Source organism: Pseudopodoces humilis, chromosome 20 (genome assembly GCF_049639895.1).
Source record: "Pseudopodoces humilis isolate 2021_Gansu_Grassland_sample_001 chromosome 20, ASM4963989v1, whole genome shotgun sequence".
Classification (NCBI taxonomy): domain Eukaryota; kingdom Metazoa; phylum Chordata; class Aves; order Passeriformes; family Paridae; genus Pseudopodoces; species Pseudopodoces humilis.
In genome coordinates, this window is record NC_142219.1 from 5,432,294 (window position 1) to 5,457,078 (window position 24,785).

The following is a 24,785-nucleotide window of genomic DNA, read 5'->3' on the forward strand; positions in this document are numbered from 1 at the left end:
GTCTTTGGGCAATGGTGTCTCCCCAGTTTCTGGCTGAGGGACCCCAGATGCTGTAGGAGCTGCAGTGTTACCCCCAGAGCAACGTGGTGCTGTGAGAAGGGATTGCTTCTCAGTGTTCCAGCAGCACAAGTCTTAATTTTCTCTGATGTGCATGTTCTTGGTCTTGCCTCGAAGCTCTGTGACCTGTGAAACTCAGCACTTTGTTTCTGCGCCCCATAAGGAGGTGAATCTGTACTTTGGTTTCTGTGGTTAGGCTGGGTGGCAGCTCCAGCTGTGGCTTGCTGTAGTGTGCTGCCCTGCACAGGGCCCCGTCTGCCTGCAAAGGAGAGTCAGGTTTTTCTGTCTGAGCTCTCTGTGAGTGTGTTGGGTGTCAGAGCTTTGTTCGAGACCAGCAGTGAGTTTGTGAAGCCCAGCAGTGGGGCTGGGCTGAAGGAACGCGTTGGAAGCTCATGTCCAGTGGAAGGGATGGTGCAGTTCAGGTCACTTGAAGGCTGAGCTGCCTCACCAGCAGTGATTCCACCTGGCTGTGGTGGTATGAGCTGCCTGGGAAAGACCAACTCCATGGACATGACGTTGTCCTGTTTGTTTTCTAATGTCATGCAAGCAGGCTTTAGAACTGTTGCCAGGGGGATGGGAAATAGTCTCCCTCCCTTCCTGAAGCCTGTGTAGTACCAGAGAATGGTTTTCCTGCTGTTTTTAATCTGTCCTGAAATACAACCTGTCCTGAAACAACTCATCTGTTTTACAAGGGAGAGTACCGTAGTGTCTGGAATGGGGCAATGGGCAGTGCTGACCCTTGGCATCACTGTTCTTCCAGTTCTACAAAAACCTGCAAGGCCACCCATAAACCATTTGAGTGCTGCAGGGCCTCCCTTCTGCTTGCTCTATATCCTACAGCAAGCTGGCAGGTCAAAAGGAAGCAGAAGAAGCTTGTGGACCTTACCCAGTCTTGTTTCTGATACTTACTCCATGGGATCTACATTAAGAAATTAGAGGCCCTTATTATTATTTTGGAAAGTCACAGATCTGCTGACTCTGTAAATAACACTTAGCAGTCAGTAGCAGTAGGTTTTGTCTTTCTTCATCTGAATTAATTGTCTTCCGAATTTGAAGCCTGCTCAGAATATTCTCGAGTTCCTTATTGATGTTCAGGAGGAATGAGGAGGATAACCAGGGCCAGAGAGCACAAGAGGCTCTGAGACCTGTTTTTCTTTTCTCTTGGGGTCAAAAGGTATGTGAATATCTTCTGGCTATTTGCTTTAGATCAGTTTTTCCAAAGTATGAGAACTGATAGGTTCTCCCACACTTCTGATTGATGTTGCTATTGTCCCTTATCTTGCTTCCGTTCCAATAGTTGCATCAGAAGATAATCCTTGCATATCAGGACAGTTTTCCTTTCCCTTTCCAGAGGCTAGCCTGCTCAAGCCAAGCTATGAGCCAGAGTGAAACATTACTAGGTGATTTTGTTTTTTGGAAAGTTTTGTCCATCTCTGGAAAACAGCAGTTTTGTTTTTCCCAAATTCAGTCAGCTTGGGAGCCCTGCCTGAGCTAGGGACTTTCCAGGTGCCACTGGCCTAAGAATTGGCTTCTGTAAAGCAAAGTTGTGCCTGTTTGAACTGTTTGTGACTCCAGTGCCACTGTCAGAAAGCAATGGCTGGAGACCAGAAGTCAGAAGGGCACTGGCTCCATGAGATCCTGCTGGCAGAGCAGGAGGATGTGGTGTGCAGTGGTTCTGCCGCAGTGAGGGGGGAAGTAGCAAAGAGAGAAAGAAACAAAAGCTTAGCTTTCAGTTGGCGTCGAGTTATCTTCCACTGTCAGACCCTCAGCTTTATGTTATGCTTCTGTTGTGTTGGTGCAGTTGGTTTAGTCCTGGTCCTGCTTAGAGAGATCAATGTGCAGCAAAATTATCTTTGCTTGACAGCATCTCTGGGTGCTGCTGAAGAGGTAGTGTTGAGCAGCTCATGGTAGATATCTGCTGAGAGGCACAAACCTTCTGCCATCACAGGGATGCCAGCAAACACCCAGGAGAGTAACAAAACTAGCCTTGAGACTTGAGTGCTTATGGCTCTTCTGCTGTAGGCAACAGGAGCCTTATCAGCCCTACAGTGCTCGGCACATGGGTGTAACCCTGGAGCTACCTTCATCTTCAGTGTTCCTCCTGCATCCCCCAGTTGCCCTAGAAAAAAGGCCTTGTGTGAGGTAGAAGTCATTCTTTGCTGGTTTTTCCCCAGAGGCTCCTATAGCACTGGTCTCATGCAGATTGGTGAGAACGCTGCACTGCTGAATCTTGGAGTGTTGTGTAATCAGATTTCCACTTTTTTCCGTTCCTGAGCACCTTTCTAAACTTGGTGGCAGGCTGAGTGCAGGGGTAGAGTACAGAGGAGGATTTTTCTAAGGAAAATTCCTCTCTGAGACTTTTTAAGCTGTGGTAGGAGGATGACTAACTGTGGGTACACCCAGACATTTCCCTTTGGACACACCTAAACACACTCTTTCCAAGAAGAGGATCATGCCACCTTCCAGTATGGGTGGAGAGAAAATTTAAAGGGAGACAGGACTGTTGGGTTTTAATGTCCATAAGGCCATGTCTCCTGGTGTCACAGTGAAGAATTTTAACAGAGTACAGTCTTGGGGTAATTTATGGTGTATTGCTAAATGAGGTTTCTTCATTTCTTTGTCCTCCATCAGCAGATGTGTGTTATTTGTAGACAGCAGAGGCTGTTGCCTATTTTTACACTCAATTAAATTGTAACTTCATCGCTGGGGCCTCTGCTGCAAGAACAAGTCAGGCAATGATCCAGACTGATTAATTATCAGCTTAATGCCTTTGGCAGAGGCATTTTGCTGCTATTGTGGGGCATGGTCAGGGTACTGCTGCCCTTTGTGATGACAAGAAAAGTTAGGGGTTATGTCTGTGCTGTTCCCTTCATTGAGCTTGTTTAGTGTCAGGATTAGGCTTGGCTGTACAGACTGGCACATGTGAATAAGAGGTCCAGAGGAAATCATCTGTAACACTTCTTGAACATAAGCCTCTACAAAAATACAGCAAACTGTAATACTTTTCTTGATGTGGAAATGAGTGGGTTGGGCATTTTGCTTTGGTTTTCAGAGAAACTGGTAGCTTGCAAAACTTGGCTTGAAGTATTTTTTTCCTTGTTTTGTTAATGAAAAAATTGTAAATATAGTGGAAGGATAAAAATGGACAAGAAGTAGTTTCTGCTGCTGAATCAGCTTGAGAGAAGTCCATTAGCCTGTTTGAGAAACCAGAAGTCTCTTTAGACAGCTGAGTCTATTTTAACCACAGTAAGCTCTACTGGCTTTTTCCAAACACTAGTTTGTTTCTGGGACCCTTCTTGAAATAAATGTTTAGTTTAGTTGGCAAAATTCTAGAGATCTCTTTCTCATAAGCGGGTCTTGAAATGCTGAAGCTCAAATGTGTAATTTTGTTCTCCTTGCTACAGGCATCTGTGATCTGAAAATACCCTTGCTAGGTGTTCCTCTGCTGCTGTGGGTGCAGCAGGGAGGCCAATTCTGCCTGGTGAGGTTGAATTTTCAGAGGGTGCTGTTGCCAGTGATGATTGGGGGAGCCACTGACTTCTCGAAGCCTTTCAGGCATTGCCCTCTTATCACACCAGCACAAAGTGAAGAGATAAAACCACAACCACCAAGGTCATGTTGTTGTTGGGAAAGTCAAGCAGAGCATCTCCCTTTTCCTGTGCAGGTCCTTGTTTAACCCTGGTCACTGCACACACTGGCTGCCAAAAATCAATGACTTCCTTGGTGATGTTTGTTTACAGAGTCTTTAAATAATGTAGAGTGGAAAAACAACCTAACTGCAGAGTGTACATTAGCTGTTGGCTAATAAGTTATTACAAATATCTTCTGGACTTGGTTTGTGTAAGCTCTGGTTCCTCTTTGTTTTCTATATAGGTAATAATATACTGAGCTTTCCCAAACCCTGCTGGCACCATACATATTAAATTGCAGAGTTACTGAGCTGCAGTGATCACAGCATGTTTAGCCAAGATGCATCTATGAAAATTGTTTCTGCAGCAGTGATGAACTTGGTCTGGGCTGTAAAAAACACTTCAGACACTTCATGTGTGCCCAGCAGTTGCCCTGCAGTGAGTTCCCTGAGCAGCTGCATTGCACTTCTGGTGTATCTCATATCTTCTGGTACCTCAGGGCTGGAGTTCTTACAGAAGTGAAAGTCCTGGGTGTCTTTTATCAACCTTGGCTTTCTGCTGTTCCCGCTTAGGAGAGCAGGAGCTGGTGGGCTTTGAATGCTCCTGAGAATTCTCCCTCAGTGCTCTCTCATGTGCAAAGCTTCTGATGATGCTTTGGATTTTCTTCTTGCACTGCTTCCCTGGGCTGGTGCTTTTAACCACAGGCTGGTTTCCCACTTCATCCAATGTGTGTATGGAATTGGATGACTTAATGTGTGCTGCTTTCAAATGCAGAGGTTGAAAAACAAAGCCTATTGAAAGAAGTGTTTGTCATGCAAGGAAGTGCAACGAACACTTTCTTGAAGTATCACAGAATATTGCTTTTTGAACAAACAAGGGGACTTCTCAAAGCTCAGAGAGCTTGGCAGTGAGAACAGCTGTAAGAATCAAGGGTGGCCTCAGGCTCTGGTGGACACTTGAGCCCCTCCAGGGAATGTGGCCAGTCCCCCTGCAGCTGTGGCTGAGTCCTCAAATCACAGATAATTCACTTTCCTCCTCTCTTCCTCTAACCAGTGTTCAGCAAACATCTGGAAACCCAGATTTCACGTTGTGAGGTTAAAAGAGGATAGAAGAGAAAGTGAGAGGTGCTGAGGACTCCAGGCATTGACAAAGGCAGGGAATTTGGTACAGCTTGATAGGAGGCAGAGTCCTGTGGACAGACCAGGGTGAAAGGGCTGAGAGCACGCAGTGGAGACTGCTTGGAAACTAAACAGCTTCTAGGGTGGATGCTGGGGGTTTTGAAATTATTTGGGTCAGAAGAGGAATCAGGTGCATAGACATCTAAACAGCCTGTGAGTGAAGTCATGCTGCCCTGGAGCCCTGGAAATGGAGTCTCTTGCTCTGCCTCTGCTTTCAGGACTTCTCCACTCACCCACATAGTTGTTGCCTGTGAGTGCTCCCAGCTGGGCCTTGAATTTAGGAGTGACTTCTAGCTTACAGATTTTATGTAGTAGGTCTACTTCTGCCTGACTTCTGTTTCAACAACAGGATTTAGTCATTTGACCTCCTGGTTCTACCCAGGGTCAGGATATTTGGCTGTCTTCATGTCTGTTCTTTGGCAGTGGTTTGGTGGCTCTGCTGGACACGTGCCAGGTAGCTGCTGGTGTCACCATGTGCTGCACAGCCACCAAGGTTCCTGTTGTGGCTCTGTGGTGCTGTATTTTTGTGGGACACACTTATGCACTATCCTGTGCTTGTACCATGGATATCTGCACACTTCCCAAGGGCTGGGGAGAGGTCAGCTAAGGCAGGAGGTGAACTCCCAAGATGGTAAGAGCATCACAGTGCAGCACCTCTAGTGAGTTTAGGAAGATGAGCATTTGGCCTGGGCTTTGCTGGTGTTGACCCCTGTTACAATCCAGAAAGCTTTAGCCACCTGATAATGGCACTGTTAAGGCATGCAGAAAATATGGTTGGCAAGTGTTAATGTTTTTGGTCTGAGATCTTTCCTTTTTGCCCTCTAAGAGAAAGTGAGTCTCTTGGGCACTTCTCAGCCATGGGGTTGAAGTGCAGGTCCCAAAGTTGTGCTGCTTTTATCTTTCTGTTCAAGCTAGTGCTGCTCATGTGGGCACAGCTGCTCTAAAGGGCCAAGTTAAATGTGGAAATGATTAAGGCTCTAAGATAGCAGTGTGCCAGCATCTGTGTTGCGTGCCACTGTTAATCCCTGGAGCCCAAAAGGACATGGAGACCCAAGCCACAATACAGGAGATCAGCTTGGTTAAACAGATGCACTCTCACAAACCAATAATATGCTTAAATACCTGGCATCTTCAAAGCAAGCAGTCTTCCAAGAATTAACGTAAAATGTGTGTACCCTTTCTTCAGTCTGACTCATAGCAGAGAACAGATGATCTGTTTAAAAGGCAATACAGCAATTAAATGTCTGAAACATTTCAGTGCCGAAATCCCTTATTTTTCCATCTTTTATTTTCCTAGGAACTGGCAAACTCTGTCTACTTGGTTATGGAGGTGAGTGTCTTTTTTTTTTTTAACCTCCTTCCCCTTCCTCTTTCTCTGTTTACAGTTTTTAAACTCATTTTAAGCAGATGAGCATGTTTCACAAGCGGTGAAACTTTCCACTGGCAGTCTCACCTGTGAGGCTGTTGACCTAATCTGCAGCTCAGGCCTTGGAGAGTGTGGGTGCAGAGAGCAGCCAGGGGATTTTTCCTCTTGCTGCTCTCAGGTGGTGGTGCAGGCACAGGCTTAAGCAGACACTGAAGCTCAGGGGTCAGATGGGTGCCACGGGGGAGTGTGTGTTGCACATACACCAGAGAGAATGTTCTGGGCACACATCACCTGCAGAGCCTCTGAATGTTTTCCTTCCTCTGCAGTTCTCACTCGGAGTCTTGTTGACTTTTCTTAATGATGTGGAACACTGGTGTGAGGAGTTTCAGTTTCCAGCTGTGTCCACTCCCAGGCTTTCCTCAAACAGCTTTCTGCTGGTGTCTCCAGTGGTGACCCCTCTGCTTTGTTCTGGTTTTACCTTTCTCTCTGATGTGCTTTGAACATGGATGTGCACAAAAGCTGTTTGATGCTGGTGTGTCATTATGCAACATAACATTTATGGGAAATAGGACAGGAGAGGAACCCAGAGGAATGGGGTTTTTCCCTGCCAACTTCTGAATATGTGTTTTGACATGGGTGATTATTTATATTTAAATACTGTGATAAGCCCGCCATCCTACTGAAGTTTACTGTTTTACTTTTTAATCTTTAATTTGCCCTGTATTAACTGAGTTTTCTGTTGTGTTTGCAGTACTGTAATGGTGGTGACCTGGCAGACTACCTTCACAGTAAGTACAGCAGTATGGAGAATATCCTCTGTGAGGTTCACCCTTCATAATCATTTGAAAACTGAGAATTCATGACAATAAATGCTGGTCTTATAGCTCTTTCTATGTAGGTCAGTAGTTATATATTTTAGTTACAATGGCCTTTTAGGTTAAACATATTTCAGTGCTGCTAGGGACACAGTTTGTCTGTTCTTGGTGATTGACAAAAAGCTATTTATACTGCAGATTTGCAGTTCTGTAGTGTTGGATTAAAATAAGATCCCAAGAGTATATTCTCTAAGTTTACCTCTAAGGTGTTTCTGCATCTAGGGCAGAACATATTTCCTGTTTCAGCATATTGAGGATGGCTGTGGTGTAGCCAGTAGTGCTGTGAGGGTGACAAACCCATTAACTTTGGGGTCTTCTGGAGAGTACAGCACATGTATCTGGGACTGTGGTGCCTTGAAGAACCTTTTTGTGAGGCTCAGGAGTGTCTTTGCCATCAAGCCAAATGCTTTGCAGGTCATCCAGCTGTATTGCTGGGACTCAGGCAACCTCTCCAAGTATTTTTCAGTGCAGCAAAGGTACAGGACCCTGGCCTTTGTGAAAATCACCTTGCACCTCAGTACCTAGAACAGGTAGGAGGATAAAATGTTTAACAATACTTGGCTGCACTCAGGCACAGCCTTTTTTTTTTTTTGTTTTTCTTTTGGCCCTGGCTGAGGTTTTTTCCCTTAAAGTAGCTTTCTGGTTGCTTTGGATGTTAACTAGAAGATTACTAAATGCAAAGAGACAACTTTAATCTCATTTCATGTGTGGCTCTGTGTCGTGGTTAAACAAAGTTTGTTCACATTGCTCAAATTAAAAGCTAGTCAGCTGGATAATACTTCAGGCTCTTTATTGCTGCCTGGAAATGGCAAAAATTGAAGGATTAAAAGGTAAATTTACATTTGTCCTGCAGCTAGTGTTGGTGTCCTGAGAATGATAATTTGGGGCTTGATGCTAGCATGTCACACTCTTCCTACTGGGTAATGAATTATATTTGTGGACTTGAATTTTCAGAAAGGGTTTAGTACTTGCAGGAAAAAGAATATTCTGCCTTTCATGTCTTTTGTTTGTTTAAAGTATGGGTGAGATAGAAGTGAAAGGCATTTTTTAAAAAAAATCCAGGTTTAGTGTGCTTTGTCTTAGATATGTTTTGCATCTTTTGGGCATTTCAGTGCTCTAAAAGGAGCATCTTCCATGGTGGCAGAATGCTCCTATGAACAACAGTGGAGGATGGCTTTGTATTTGGTACCTTCTTTTTCTTTCTGAATGCAAATTTTATAAATGCTTTTAAAAAATAGTGAAACTTCAGTTTTACCAGTGCATGGGCTTTGAAAGCTAAATTGTTTAGCTTTCATGCACATGAAGTGAACCTTGATCTTAAAGCACTGGGCTGTGCACTCTTATTGGCAAGCCTGTGTGTGTAAACAAGCAATTACAGAAAAAAATTACAGAAGCGAGGATTTATAGTAAATCTTCTGGTCTGTACTGGTACTTTTGTGTGTACATTGTTGTCTTTTCCTTTCTGCCACCCTCCCCCCTGAAAAAAAACTCAAGAAAAAAGTGAAGCATGCAATTAGTTAGGTTGTTAATACAGCTCACTTCCTGATTTATTGATTGAAATTACTGAGGAAGTTGGTGGCTAGTTTGAGAAAGTGACAATGAATTGTATTTTCGAAATAAAATTCAGTTTTACCCCAGCTTGGTTTGTTTGAGTGTTACCTGGTGCAAGACTTGATCCTTCTTTGCCTGAGTTCATGTGAGAAAGTTAACCTTTAGCTCTGTTTTTACCAATAAAATATTTTGGTTTGGTAACTGTAAAGATTGTTGTGACTGGGAAGTTGGTGCTCAGATTTATTTTAACCCTTTAACACTTGTGTGCTGGTTGCTGGTGAAGAGAACCCAGCAGGCACTGATTTCCAGAGGGAGAAGTCAGTAAGGGAGTACAGCAAGAAGGTTTAGTTAATCCCAGAGCCTAGGTAAGTGTCAGCTTTCTGCATCCCACCACATGCTCCTGTGGAGTTATCTCCTCTTCCAGCTTCTGCAGGCACCCTGGGTGCTTTTGACAGGAGTGCTTTTTCACTGAAAACTCATCTTGGAAAGCCTAGATTTCTTCAGTTTTTGACTGGTACTCAGGAGGCTCATTTCTATTGAGTGGCTATTGTGCTGCTTCAGTTATTTTGATAATTGTGTGATGGTGTTTAATTGCAACCTCTGCTTTCCCACTGGCTCCTCAGACATTTGTGCTGGTTGTTCCTGTAACACTTAAGCAAGCAGCACATGCAAATCCCCTGGTTCTCATTGAATGAGTTGCTTGTAAGCTTCCAGATCCATTCTGCCCTCTAATTACAGGCATTAGGCAATATGGTAATTCCATGTTGAATGCCAAGGCACTCTAATTCTCCTTGTCTTCATGACTGGAGGACGTGCATAGGTGCACGTTGCAGCACACTGTGTGTGTCTGGCTGGGTTATGGTGTTGGGCAGCCCCATCTCTGTGGTACAACCCGAGGCTGTTTGCTGCACAGCTGCTGTGGTGGTGGTGTCCTTTAGTGGTATAATGCAATTTCCCTTCTGGGAGATCTCTAGATGTTGCTTTCACTGGAGGCCATCATGTGTTGAGCTGAGAGTGGCAGGTCTCTGCTGTGTGTGGTAGAGCAGTGGGAAGTGTTATAGAAGTGACCAGCTTCTGTACAGAAATAACTGGAATTCTGTGTCCTCAGGAGGTCAGAGCAGACTGGTCTGAAACTCCTTAAATTCTGTGAGTTGGCATTGGCACAGGCTGTTATGGACACTTTATAAGAGTGTATTTTGGGCCTTTCATAAAGGCTCTCATAACAGGGAATTTCTTTGTTTGATCGTGACACATGCAGGGAGCTTTGATCTTTGATCTAGTCCATCCCAAGTGGTGCAGGGACCCTGTCGCAAACCAGAGGCGTGAAGTGTTGCTCTGTAGCTTTTCTCCTTCTGCAGCCAGGTAATTAAGGAGGTCTAGTCCTGTCACAGAAACATCTGGAGTAAGTCTTCTGACTTGTACAGAAGATTGACGGGAGTGTCACTGACCATGCTCTGCTTGGGTGGATGGGGTAGGTACAAACCAGCCCCCAAACGAGTCAGCTTGGTCTCAGACTTCAGTGTGACTTGGATTGGGCCCATGTTAGAGATACTTGTGACACCTGTGGGTAAGAGGAGATGTTCTTTTTCCTAAATAACTTTTCCAAAACGGTGGTGTAACCCAGCGTCAGTGGGTGTACTCCAGTACATCTACTCTTGGATCAGCTGACAGGGGCTGTTTACTGCAGTTTACCTGGCAGCCTCTTGCAGGTTGAACTTCTCAGAACAGGCTGACCAGGGCACTTCTTAGGTGGCTTCATCCTTTTTGTCTGCCTTAAGAGCTCAAGGCATATGGGCCCCACAGTGACCCAGAGCAAATATTTGCTCTGATCTACTGACCTGAGCAGCTCAAGGCAGTAAGCAGAGTGCCTCATCACTAAAGTGGAGCCCATGAAAATAAACACAGGGATATTATTGCTTCTCAGTAAAGGCAGAGTAGGGCTTGTGAAACTGCATCCTCTGCAAGAATGTATTGCTCACCACAGACATCCACAGGGATGTCCAGACTTCAATGCAGGATTATTATTTTGCCAGCAGTTTTCTGGTGAAGATGAGAATATTCCCTTTTTACAGGGACAGACTTACAAGTTCCCTGTTTGGGATTTAGCAAGGGAAGAGAGTTGTTTTGTTCTCCACTTGTTTGGGTTTTTTGATGGCACCTGAATTGAATGAGTTTTCTGTATCTTCTCCTTGCCTCTGCTGTTGGTAGCTGGTCTGGGAGGACTTTTGCAGACCAGTATCCTGAAGTCATTGAAAATGCCAGTTGTATTTATGTTTCTGTCCTTCAGTTGCAGATTGCTGCTGTCACACAGTAGACTGATGGGCTGAGTATGAGAGATAAGGAGTTTTGTTTCCCAGTGTTACAGCCTGTTTGTTAATGGAAGGAGGTAAAAGGGTATTGCCCCTACCCTCCCCAAGGAAATGACTGTCCCTTCTCTCTTCCTGAGGGCAGAGCCTCAATTTTCCAGTCCTGCCTTCCCACCTGGATTTGTGAGATTTAATGCTGCCAGAGGATCCAGCAGACTTCTATCTGATTTTGCAGCACTGCAATATGGTAGCTCCACTCTGCTACTGGGGGAATATATCTGCAGGCTCAAGACACCAGTTTGGATTCTCTGTGCCAGGAAAACAGTCCTTTTGCAGGGCTGAGAACTTTGTACAGACTTCTGTGAAGTGGAAAAGCTTAAATTCTGCAGAAACAGATCGTTCAGAAGCCCTGTTTTCTATGGATGAATGGATTTTTCTGATCTTGGTAGCAATGTTGTTGTTTTCAGTATTGTAAAGAGTTATAATTCACATCAGGAGGCTCAGCTGGTTTGCTGAGGGCTGGTGCTGTGTTAGTCTTATAGCCACCAAATTATCTAAAGGAGAGGGTAACGCCTTAAAGCTGTGGCACGCTCTTGGGACTGCAGGTCAGGACAAGGCTCTCCACAGTTCCTCTGCTAGAGGCAGAATGTGTTTAGCCAGGAGCTTATAATTGCCTGCTGCCTTAATAATAAAAATTACCAAGTTTCAAGTCTTGCTTCACATATGGGGGAGGGTGATTGGTCCATCCTTTCTTGGGCCTGAGCTGAACTGGGAAAAAAAACAAACCCTTTTTGAATTCCTGCTGCTCTGTTTAAAGATGGTGTTTTAACCATTCCTGAATAGATTTCCTTGAGTATAAATTGCAGAGATACTGCAGAGCTCTTTTGTTGGAGAGAATATTGAGCACAGCTAAGAGATGCTAGACTTTTAATGGACAGAAAATGGTATGGGGCTGAGTACATATTGTATTACATAGATGCCGTATTTCAGCAGGAGGTTGGGGAAAGCTTTGTTAAAGATGAGGCAGTGCTTTCTTCGGAAGATGCAAGTGTGTTTCGAAGACTTGCATCTGAGCTGCCTGTTAGTATCCTTAAAATCCCTTCATTGGCTCTCCCCTTCTGGGAGAGGAGTCTTGTGAACTCCAGCTGAGTGCCAGTTGATCAGGAAAAAGGCTCAGTGAGGGGACAGAAACTCTAGATACATGTGCCCTGCTCTCACGTGTTGTGAGTCCAGGACCACCTGATAGCCATGGTGACACTTTAGCTGTGCTTGTGCCTCCTAGAACAGTGAGGCTTGGGAGTGGTGGGAGTTCATTTTCTATTCTAAGCGCTGCTTAACTTATCTGTGTCCCTTGCTGCTTCCCATCCATGTATTTTAAAAGTTAGATTTTTAATTTCCTGTGTTGTGTTAAAGCTGTGTGCAGCCTCAGCTGTGTTTTCATAAGGATTCCTCCCTTCTAGCTGACGGGGTAGAGTGGTGTTTTGAAGCTCCTGCCAGCCTGTTTTAATGTCTTACTAGAGGACAGCTGGAAAAACGCTAATGAAGTCCCAAGTCATTTACAGGGACCTTTTACAAAAGAAATTATTTTATTCAAGTGAAATGGTGCTTGCTTGAAGCCTGACTTGCTCAGTGACTGACAAGGAGGCAGGCTGGTAGCACTGTTGATCCTAGGGTTTGTTCAGCAGGCTGTTCCCAGCTTTGGCAGGAGTTTAATACGTATAGTTCTTAAAATAACAACAGCTGATGTCTCACTGCTCTGATTAGAAGAGCCAGTTGAAAATTATTTTAATCCCCTCAATATTTATTTTCACACCACAGTCCCTGGGAGGCCTGTATCTCAGGAGAGGCCACTTCAGAGCTTCTATATTTGCAGATTTTGATCACTAATACATTTTTTTTAAAAAAACTTGGCTTGTGAAAACATTTTGAGACGTTCTTGCTGTATCTGTGGATGTAGGATGGAGGGTGGCAGGTGATGGTTTGCAGGGGTCATTTGGTAGGGTCTGTTGTTAACTACTGGACCGTGGTTCACCCAAACATGGGATTTGGGATTAGAATTCTGGTTTGGTTGGGTGATGATCCACAAGGGTTAGGCCTAGACTTGGACTCATACCCTAAAGGTACAGATCCCTGCTGGCCATGTGCCCTAACCTACTGTGAATTTAACCTACCAACCCTTCCCAAGTCCAGCATGAGCCCTAATGACTCTTGCAGGCGTAAATCCTGATCCTAATTGTCTTTCCTCTTAGCTCCACCTTTACACCTAGTCTTTGTGATAAAGCTCTGACCTTGGGTATCCAGCTGCTGCTGACCATAGCTCACAAGCAGCCACAGCCCTGCCTGGTACTTTGCCTGGATCTGCCTGGTAGCTCTTGCTGAGGAAAGCCCTAAACCTCACCAGATGCCACTTTTGGACACAGTTAATAACCCAGATTCAGCATTCAGTGCTAGCCTGAGTTCCCCATGAGAGACTTGGGGCTGAAAACAGCCCTGACCACAGAATAAGCTGGGAATGCAAATGCTCTCCCTTGTTGCCTGTAGGAATCATTCAGAAATGGTGTGTGGGGAAAAGACATCATATGTGGGAATAAAATGACAAATTACAGTTAATTGCTGTGAGACTCTGCCCTCTGGGCTCCTCAGAGAACTGGCATTATAAGTTTTTCATCTGTGGTTATTTTTCTTTCCTCCTTCCCAGCTATGCGGACACTTAGTGAAGACACCATCAGGCTCTTTCTCCAGCAGATAGCAGGTGCCATGAAAATGCTGCACAGCAAGGGCATCATCCATCGGGACTTGAAGCCACAGAATATCCTCCTTTCCTATGCTGGAGGCAGGAAATCAAATCCAAACAACATTCGCATAAAGATCGGTAAGACACCGCTACAAATGTCATCCTGAGCTCTCAGGAATTTGGTGATGGATGGGTGGAAACCTCAGTCTTACTCTGGAGGACTGTCTAGGAGGAGAAAAGCATTGCTCCATTTTAAAAACACCCTAATGGTTTTCATTCTTAGTTCCTCTGGTAAATGTAGCCTTCAGCTGCCTCCAAGGAGTAGGAGCAAAAGCTTTCTGCTCTGCCAGGACACAGATTCAACACAAAGGAATTGGGCAGGCCTTGCCCTGCTCCCAGTTGAATGGTGCCTCCCTCAGTAAAAACAAACACCAGTCTGTCCTAATTGGCTTGTAATCTCCAGGTTTACCAAGAAATAAACAGAAGCTGTGGCTTTTGTCTTCAGCTTTTAACAGTATTGAGGTTAAATGTTGTTGTCTGAAGACCTGACACTAGTTGCTCTCCTGGCTGGTCTCAGAGGGCTCAGTGGGTTGTCAGGTAGACCCAAAAGTGGGAGTTTTCTCAGTCTTAACCAGAGACAGGCTTCTAAGCTGCAACTTTTAGAAATTCAGCACATCAGCACATCAGGCAAGTGGCACAGATGGCCCAGTAGTTGGGATGGGTGCTCCAGAAATCCAGTTACAGAGCACACACATTCCCTGTGGTCCCTCAAAAACAAGATGACATCACCCTCACACGTGGGCTTTTGGTTACGTTACAACTCGGAGCTGAAGCTGACACCAGTTAGGTAAAACTGTTCCTCACCATAACCTTGTGCTGTGGAGAAAGTGTTAGTGCTTTCCTTCAGCTGGGAAACAAGGTCCAGTGGAAAACTTGTAAATGCTGCATCTTGTTTGACTGAAGTATTTTGATGATGTGCGTTTTGTTTTGTTTTTTGTCAAGTGCAGAGTTAATATCTGTAAGGAAGGGATTTGGAGCTGCAAACACGGGCAGGAGGGAGGGCTGTGGGCACAACTGCTCTTGGGTTTGATGTAACCTGCAACCCTCCCTGAGGAGTACATGGTCCAGGGAGAATCTGGCTGTACCAGTTCATTAGTGGCAGATGACAGTGTAAACAGCTGTGTCAATGTCCTAGCTTGAAACATCTGGTAACCTTGAGAGAACATCTCAGTGTCATATGATCAGATGCTGAGTAACCTGTAGAGGTAATTCCCCTTAGTATTCCTTGTTCCTGGCTCTTCTACCTGCTAAGTGAACTGTGGCTCAGTTTTCTGTCCTAGTGCTGGGGTTAGCACTGTTGGTACCATTCTAAAGGAACAGAACAAGATTTGTTTAGGTAGGGCTGGTCTAGAAGTGTGGGTAGTGGTGAGTAGTGGTTCCTCCTGGATGTGTTTCACATTACAGCTTTCTCAATGGAGGGGAACTTTCAGTTCCCCAAATGAAAGGCTGACACAGCAGCAGATGAACTGTCTGGTTATGAATTGGCACATTCTCACTGAATTCAAGAGAGCCTTCCCAGCTGACATTTCAGAGTTCAGGCAGGTGGGTACTGATCCCTGAAAGAGGGGTGGGAGTTAGTTCATCTGAATGCTATTGGGGCTTGGTCTGTCCTTTTGTAGTGTCTGCAGTGTGCATTAATAACTAGCACAAGGATGCTGCTGCTCAAGAAGAGCTGTCAAAGTCTTGCTAAGATGGGATAGAGGCTGCAAAGATTGATGGGAAATGAAGGTAAAGTAGGAAGAGTCAACTGGAGTAGAGCTGCTGTCTGCTTCTGACCCACCTCTGTTTCTCTCTGTAGCTGACTTTGGGTTTGCCCGATACCTGCAGAACAATATGATGGCAGCAACATTGTGTGGTTCACCTATGTACATGGTAAGTGTGATTTTTCTAAAAGATTTTCTGTGTTGTTCTTGCTTTGCTCCCCAAAAGCAAGGCTTTGTTTTTATCTAGTCTTTCCCCCAGAGGTGAAATTGTGTTTACTTAGAAACCAGCTATTACATGGGGAGATTCCTGAAGTTCTGGCTGCTGTGTTGTCATGTTACTTCCAGGTGTGATGTGGATAAATCATGATTCCAGGATGACTGCTTAGACTGTGAAACTGATGTGCATAAGAAACCAAACTGATCCCTTTTACCCTCTTTGTACTTTCCACTCTGGGATCAGGTTGTGATGAGGTGGTCTCTTATTTGTCCTCATGGCAGCAGTCAAGGTCTTGGTGTCACATCAAGTCAGTGAGAGGAAAAATGAGAAAACTAGACAGAAATAAAAACGTCAAAGCCAGACTTGTAATAGTTCCTGGGGACGTGGGTGTCTGAGCTCAAAGTAAAAAGATTATGTGAGTCAGTTTAGGTTGAAGTTTTTACAGGTGCCCTGGGGTGAAAGGCACCTCATTTCAAACACAGTCTAATCCACTCTTAAGTTTTTTGTCTGTAGTCTTTGGGCAGAGTTAGGCTGGACTGTGCTGCACTGCACAGGCATAGTGTATTTGGTAGTCTGTTCCACAGAACTACCTCAAGCAAAACACACTTCCTCTCTCTCCCTTTTTTTGAAGCCTGATGTTTATTTGAACTATGCTATATATGAAGATGATGTAACTCTCCTCTCCTGTGAGAGTTTCCTGAATTGTCTATTTTTAGTGATACTTTTTCTTTCAGAGTCTCTTGTGAAAGTAATTGAAAACACCCAGCTTATTTTCTGAAAGAGCTGGAGGAAATCAGTGATTATATTTTTTTCTATTTGTTTTTTATTTATATTTTAAACAACACTGGATGTTACAAGAAATCTCAACGTTTCACATTGTTCTCTGTTTATTGATGGGTCTGAAGGAAGATGGGAGGGGAGGGTTCAGTTGGGATTCAAGGAGGGTTTTGAAGTCTTTCCCTACTGCTATTGTGAGTCTTGTGCAGGAGCCCTGGGAACCATCTGCTGGCAAGGCAGGACTTTATTCCCTGCTTTAGCTTACAGGCTATTGCTGCTTTGTTTCATTTTGCTTCTTTAAGAAAAAGAAAGGTATTTTACCTCTACCGAAAGGAGCTTTTTGTCTGAACCCCAGTATGATCCGTGCCACGACAAGACTTGAAATCTCCTTGTGCAGTTCTTGCCCTGCTGCTTTGGCTTTGTTTGGTGCCATGCCTCCTTCCCTTAGGGACAGACTGAAGTCCTGTCCACAATTTACTTGTTGCCAAAATTTTTTTTTTTTCCATTACGTGTGCCCTTTACTTTTAACAGAGCTAAAAAATTGATCTTGTTCCATGCTGGCAGCACTGCAATGAAATCTGTAGTTGTAAATGTGTGGGATTAGCCAGGCTGCCCTCCTGTCCCTCCTCTGGTGCTGCTCCTGAGGCTCTGCCTGCTGAGCCAGGGGCTCTGGGGGCTTGCACTGTCTCCAGCTTCTGGAACAAGCCTGGGAGGGAGCAGCTGAGGGCACAATGTGGGATTAGAAACCAGAGTCTGAGGCACAGCCGGGCTCAAGCTGTTGGATTGGAATTCTGCCTTTGAACCCAAACTGTGACCTTGGCACCAGGCCCTGGAGCTTAATTAGTGTGCTGCCATCTTGGGCTAAATGAGGGAAATGCCCAAGTGGTGCAGCTTGTGGTGTGGGCTGGAGTTTACCTGTGCAGTGGGAGCCTTTGCTGCTCTTGATCTTGCTCCTTGCTTTGGCTGAGAACGTGTTTGTGATTTCAGTGGGGCTTCTTCTGGTGGATTCAGCAGAAAATGGTACACTGGGAGAGGGGAAGTACTGAGTTTAGCCAAAATACACATTACTAGGATGGATCTTTGTCTTCTGAATGAAAGTCTCTGCTTCCCCCACTTAAATAGGGAAATGGCCCTTTCAGTGTGGTGTTACAGTCTTACTGGGAGTAAATCTTTCATGGTTATTGGGGAATCTAGCTCAAGAGGTTTTATAGCATTATCGTGACTTATCTCTCTTGGAGCTGCTAAAAAATCCACCAAAACACCAAAACTATTTCTTTTTATAAAATAAGTTTCCCTTCTCTTCCCCAAAAGGCACCAGAAGTCATTATGTCACAACACTACGATGCCAAAGCTGATCTCTGGAGTATAGGAACCATCATTTATCAGTGTCTAACAGGAAAGGCTCCCTTTCAGGTGAGTTGCTGAGATTTGATGTTTATGACTCTTTCCTGCTTTTTTTATCTTACCTTTTTCTTCTAACCTGGTTACTCAGAGGCTTCTGTCATCTCTAATATCAGCTCCCATAGATCCAGCCTCATGAGGGTCTGACTGTCCAACACCTTGACAGTGTTGTGCTTTGTGTTGTAATGCTGGATGTGTTACTAGAATATGCCTCTTCTCTGGGCTGTCTCTCATTGAAATGTATTTCCCAGCTATAAGAGCTTAGGAAGGTCACTTATTGAGAAAATTACCATGAATCAATTAAAGCAGTGGAGTTTTTAAAGGCCTACACTTAAAAAATCAGTTTCTATTTACAACTGTAGTCAGTGTATAATTTATAATTATAATTCTGTTGGATATTGAAGGACTATAAGGAAGATTGTAATTGCAAGTTAATGTTCAGGATGATTTGGTGGTAAGTAGTGTATTGCAGCTAAATCAACTTGGTTTTCAGAGCAGTTAAGCAGGATAATATCAAAAGGATCTTATCTGTCATCTCACAGCAATCTCTTCCAGCCTGAAATGTTTATGTTCATCAGATCCAAACCCCTCCAAATACAACACAGTCCTGTAAAGCTCCACCCTGTACTTAATGCCATAACTTCTGGATGAGATACAGCATATCCTTTATGAACAGCATTCTCTGACTTTAAGAATTCACCACAACCTTACTCCTGTTGCTTCAGAATTACTTCACACATTTTTCCTCATCCATAGCTGGAATTCATCTAGACTCAGTGTATTTTTTTTGTTAGCTACACTGTGTGCTACTTATTCCATCTCTGAATGAGATCAGCAGACTCTCCCTTGATATTACTGTTCTAAAGTACTGTATTTGTCAGATTTTTCCCCCCCTTTCTTTCTGGTCCTCTCTTATGTCCTGATATCCCTTTATCCTGATACCCTAACAAAATAAAATGGAAAAAATCCCCGACAAACCCCAAAAAATTAATAAAAAGGAAACAAAAAAAGCACAAAAGAAAGTCAGTCAGAGGGAAATCTGTGCTCATGTAATAAGGCAAATTTTATGAAGTGAAGGACTTTATGAGCTTTAGTTCCACAGCTCTTTAGGATTTCACACAAGACCTGGAATGTTTATACAGTTACATCATCAGGGAGGATAAAGTGAATTCTGAATCTGTTGCAGGAAAGAGTGGGAAAATACAGGAGTAAACTAATGGTATGTTTTGGTTTTGTCTAGAGCCAAGAACACTTTTTTCCTTCAGGGTAATTTTTTCCCTGCTGCTATAAGAATCTTCCACTCCAATGCTTTATATTCTGTCCACCAGCTTCCTCTGTATTTAGAGCAAGACTTCATTTCCTTTGCTTGTTACTTTTTTTATAAACCCCTACAAAATGCACTGAAACTTCTGAATGGCTTCTGTTTACCGGCTGCATCCACTTGTCATCAGTGTTAGTATCTTTGTTTGAGAGGAAAAAATGACTGTTAGGATGAAAAAAAAATAAAATTTGTGTATTAGGAAGAAAATGGGGAGGAGAAAGCAAGCTCTGACTATGGTATGCATAGGAGATTCTGGCATGGATTCTCCCTTGTCTTGGTGCCTTTTAGTCTCTAAAGGCACCTTGGTACCTACTCATTCAAATGATTTAATTACTGTTTAATGTGGTGACTTTATCATAGGGACTCTTTGTCTCAGGTTGAAATGTGGCAATACCCTGCCTTGGAGTGGACAGTGAAGGGACACTTCAGTCCCTGCCCAGCAGTTCCTGACCTTGCTTTGTGCTTGCCTCGTTAGATAACTCTCTCCCAACATCTGTTGGGCTGGGAATGGGGGTTACTGGTTTCTCTATTTCAGTTTTCCCCACACCCTTTCCTCTTTTGGAGGTTGTATTTTGAAGCAAAATGCCAGGCCCTGTTTGTGACTGCAGTAGCAGCTGTGGATGTGTTTGAGCAGGGAGAGAGAGGAGCTCAGCCCAGATGGTTCTTTATGCCCCATCTATTTGTTTTGGCCATGCATGTCACAAATTGCCTTCCAGCTTGAGATCCAGGTGAAAGAAGCCTGTCTAGGGGAAGCTGGTTAAAGGTTAACTGGCTTTCTGTCTTCTTTGGCATGACTGTGTTGAATGAATTTGCTGATGGTCACTGAGCAGGCAAGAAGCTGTTGTTTACAGGGCTTTTAGGAGAAAAGAGGGCTAGTGGACAGAGGTGATTGGGACACCATGAATAGGAACGAGTGCTTTTGGGTGGGATGTCTACCAATGGGTGGGAAGAAAACAGGCAGATTCCACACAGTGCCACCAGCAGACCCAGTTGTACAGGGAAGCCAGGAACTGGATTTCTGAGTGAACCTCTTCAGGCTAAATCCTCACTGTGCCTTCCCTCCCAGGCTGGCAAAGATAGCTCCTCATCTCTGTCTAGCTGAGATTCCCATGGGAATCTGGAGCTCAGTGGCGTGAAACATGCTGTGTTTGGGTGTCACTGCATGAGCCAAGGAGGATCCTTCAGGATTCTTCAGGAGGATGCAAACAAAAAGGACTCCAGTGTTATCTGTGGTGAGGAGGAATGAGCTGCCTAAAAATAAAATAGGGCTTTGAGGAAATGGGTTAGATGGAAAAAAGATCAAATGTGTAGAAAGGCTGAGACAGCTGTCAGTCCTGAAAGTGCTCGTAAATCAAGACAGAGATGTATGTGTGTGATTGTGATTTCTGGCTGTCTCAGAGTTAAAATTAACTGTAGCTGGGTCACCCAAGGCAATTTCTCAGAACCCTTCCTGTCCCTTCCCTGCCTCACTGCACACAGACAAGAGAGAAGCTGCTGATGCTCAGATGTGAACAGTTGGTAGGATGGCTGGTGAAGCTTTCTTAAGGAGCTTTTTGTATTAAACATGCCCATAAACAAAACAGTGAGACTGCCACAGGGATGAGATTAATGGGATTCATAATCCCTATAAACAGATTTGCTGAGCACTGTATTAATGTGGAATTGTTAATTTGCCTTGCCTAATAAGTGGTCTGCACTCACGTCTCGGCATTTCTGTCACTGAGGACAGGACTTGAACAGTGAGTTTCCTGCTCCTGCTGACCAGAACTGGGTAGTGCCTTGGGAATGCAGTGGTTTGCTCTTGTCCTTACCTGAGTTGAAAAGATTGGGACCCCGTGCCTACCGTGAGGTCATGCTGGCTGTGTAAACAAGTGACAACCAGAAGCAAAGCTGGAGGCAAGAGAAGAAAGATTTACACAAGGTCTAAAACAGTCCAAAACCAATCTAGTCCTTGTCAGATGGTGTTTTAAATATGATTAGTTAAATGACCTCAATCTCCTTTTTTTTCCCTTGTGTGGGAGGAATCACACTGATATTTCTGGTGGCTTCTGTTGTATGACCCTTTTTAAATCTGGGCAGCTCTTGGTAAGCAGACACCCCACTGAGCACTGGCAGGTTGTGTCAGAGCTGGCTCTGGCACTGGGATATCAGATCCTGCTAAACACCATGAAACCTGGTTGTCTGCTGTCTGAGCCTTTGCATGGATCTTGAGCTTTCTACGGACATGGTGCCCTGTGTCTGGGGGGGAGTGAACCAAAGAGCAGGGAACTGACAAGGGAATTAATGCAAGTTTTTCTAGCTGGTCTGTCAGCTCTGAAAGAGTTCACCTGCCTGTTTATGTTCTGATCCCAGCTAGCTGTAAGGTGAAAAGTTAATTTCTAAGTCTGGTGTACCAAGTTTACTGCTTTAATTCTGAGTTAATTCTGTCTGCATAAGTACTAGGATTATGTATCACTTACAGCAACTGCTATGTTGTGAAATGCTTTGAGGAACACCAGGAAAGAGTGGATTTTATGCCAAGAATTTGAACCCCTGGTTTATTTGATAGGCAGCTTGCTCTTCTGTTCCCAGCTCTGTTCCTCTGGAGTGCCCTGTGTCCATGGGGACAGGAATTCCTGGAACTGGTGGGTCATTCTGCTGAGAATGAGTGCAGTGATTGACTTGCTGTAGTCAATGAACCACTTCTGGCTTTTGGACCAGTGTTTGTGGGTCTTACCATGCTCTGTTGGCAGTATAGAGAAATCCGGGGACTGCTAAAGAAAAAGGTTCAGGGGGTGGGTTTTTTGTTTGCTTGTCCTTGGGCTTTCAAGTCCTCTGAATGCCAGCCACTTTGTTGTGGGAGTCTTTAAAACATCAGAAAGTATTTTCAGCAGGTTTTCAAGCTTTTTTTCTAGAGCTACTGAGCTAGAAACAACATTACTTATTTATTTTTTTCTTTCTAACATATCCAAATCCCCTTTCTTCACCTCTGAATGCCTAAGGAAAGGATTCAAAGAGCGAGGCAGATACCATACACCTGCTAGGGAGTGTTGAATAGACAGGGCTCTTCAGGGAAGGTGTGAATGTCTCTGACCTTCTTCTGTCTGAGTGTTGGGCTTTTGCATCCAGCCATGTCCCAAGCATGATAAATCCACTGCTGAGTGCTTTTGAAAGCACCACCCTGCCTGCTTTTCACATGCAGTTCACTTCCAGGCAGCCAGCACTGAAGGGGATTTGGCAGGGTTCTGCTGAATGCCTTTGTTGGCTCAACATATTTCCACTGCTGCTCAGGACAAAGTAACAGAGTGGCAGGATTGAATTTGTCCCATTGCCTCTATATATAGAAAGGGTAGACAAAACCAAAATGCAGCTGCTCTGTAGTGACATGAGGAGGGGACTGAGGGTGTGAACTGAGCTGCTGGTGTGCCCTCCTGGCCATAGGCAAAGCTGAGCTGTTCTGCATCCCTGCCTCTGATAGATGGGTGCTGTCCCACAGGTAGCTCTGTGTACCTTGAATGGTCAGGTTGTTACGTGCCTAAAGTGTGCTTTTGCTGGTGTTTTTCTTGGGCAGAGTGTATCTGCCTAGAAGGCAGATTTCAAGTTAAGTACTTAGCTTCCTAGATGAGGGAATTTATGTGACATTTTTACTGCATTACAAACATTTCTGGTTTTTTTTTTTCCCCCATGATCCTTATAGAAGCACTGCTTATTGAAAGGAGTGGTGAGCAAAGTGGCTGAGGGTCCTATTTCTTTCTGAATTGTATGATAGCAAGAGAGCAGTGGACAGGTTACTGGGAGCAGAGCTCTGTGACTCAGCCAATTAATAATGAAGTTAACTGAGGATGCAGTTGGTTTTGCCAAATTAATGGTGATCCATGGCTGTCTGTGCTGGGCACTCACTAGAATGACTCCCTTCCTCTGGTATCTGCACTGGGGACCAACCTTGAATGGCAGGCTCGGGGGCAGCCCAAGTGAAAAGGAGCCTGGCAGCCTGGTGTGGTCCCTGCAGAGCAAGTGGGGATTGTACTGGGACAGCAGAATGTAGAGGAACAGCATCCCTACACAAGGCACATCTCTTGAATTTGTACAGGGATGAGGAAAACTTCGTTGAGAATTTTGTTTCTGTCCAAGCCAGCACTTTGAAACCTTCTCTAATGAACTGGTCTTCATATATGTGCTGCTTTGAATATACTCTCTTTCTTGGCAGGAAAATTTCTGACAAAACAGTGTTTGAAGTAGATCAGAGCTTCATTGTATTTGTGAAACAATTGACCTGTTGCAACAGGAAATGACCAGAGCAAACAGCCAAGGCTTGTATCTGAAGTGAATGAGCCCTTCCCTCCCTGTGCTGGAGTTCTGCCCCTCCTTGTACGTTGTGTGTGTCAGGAATGTTTGTCATCACTCTGGGCAATGTGGCCAGGCCATTTGGTGCAGTGTGTATGCTTGTCTCCCTAAATTTGCCAAATATTAATCTAATTACATTCCAAGATCTGCAAGGGGAAGGTGTAAAATGGAGTTTTCCTGAATCAAATTGAGTGGCAGCAGTTGGAAGTTATGATGCAGTTTGGCATCTGTGTAACAAAGTTTACATCTGCTTTAATTTTGATGTATTTTTGGTGTAGCTCCTGTTGGTAAGACTGTGTAAAAAACACTGCCCTGATGAGTAGTACATGAGTGTGTTGATACTATCAGCTTTTGAGAATGCCTTTGGTTTCTCTTGGGGTTTTTTTACTGAGCTCTCAGTTATCCTTAATTTTCATCTTCAGCAAGAGGGAGTAGGTGATGTTGAAACAATATCTTATGTGGCTGCTTTTCCAGCCATACCATGTTAGTGGTGTTTTGATGGCCATCTGCAGATTGGCCTGTCTGATTTGCCATTTTAAGCATCTTAATTGACCTTAAATACTTCTAATTTAGAAACAGAAGTAGGTGGAAAGCTCGAGGGGTTTTTGAGCCTGCCCTGAACATCAGGAGAAGCTGCCTGTTGCCTCCTCATTCACACTTTCCTACGCACTCTGCTGAAATAATAATTGATTGCAGATGAATCCCTCTGATCTTCCTGCCCTGTTTGTGTGCCTTCATGTCTGTGTTGTGCCAGCAGCCTGCTATGCCTTTAATAAAGCAACTTTGCCTAAGCAGGAAAGCTTGAGACACTAGGGTTAATTTACTGGCCTGTATTATTCATTGCATGAAAACAAATGGAGAATTTATATTAGGGGATTTTTATGTGTCTACGCTTGTCTACTGGTGATTTTATTTTTAACCTCAGCTGTAAACCTCTTGTGCCTAGCCCCCACCTTTTTTGTTAATCCCATCTCTCAGAATTTGGAATCTGGTCATCAACATCCCCCGCAGTTGTGTATATTACTGCACAAATAAAATAGGAGCTATGGCTTGAGACCTTCTGGCTTCCTGGAACTAAAGTAGAAAATCCTAATTCAGTTGCTTCATGTTCCTAGCCTCTTCACAGATCCCTTACCCATCAACAGACTCCCTGCTCCTTTTCTAAATGCCCTGCAGCATTAATCCGTGTTCTCAGCAGGATCTGCCATTCATCATTTGGGACTCATCACGTCTACAATTATTCAGCCTCCTGGGTGAGGCTATTAGGCCAGCTCAAACCTGAGCATC

General features: G+C 44.3%; 1 protein-coding gene across 3 annotated transcripts in view; it reads left to right on the forward strand.

Moving 5' to 3' along the window:
• Window positions 1-24,785, forward strand: part of ULK1 (unc-51 like autophagy activating kinase 1) — a 76,368-nt gene that overhangs the window by 9,693 nt on the left and 41,890 nt on the right. For all 3 annotated transcript variants that reach the window (XM_088064799.1, XM_005524346.3, XM_014253856.2), the window contains exons 5-9: window positions 6,162-6,194; window positions 6,982-7,018; window positions 13,661-13,834; window positions 15,555-15,628; window positions 17,765-17,866. In XM_088064799.1, the coding sequence (XP_087920925.1) occupies window positions 6,162-6,194; window positions 6,982-7,018; window positions 13,661-13,834; window positions 15,555-15,628; window positions 17,765-17,866 (420 nt within the window). The remainder of the gene's footprint in view (window positions 1-6,161; window positions 6,195-6,981; window positions 7,019-13,660; window positions 13,835-15,554; window positions 15,629-17,764; window positions 17,867-24,785) is intronic.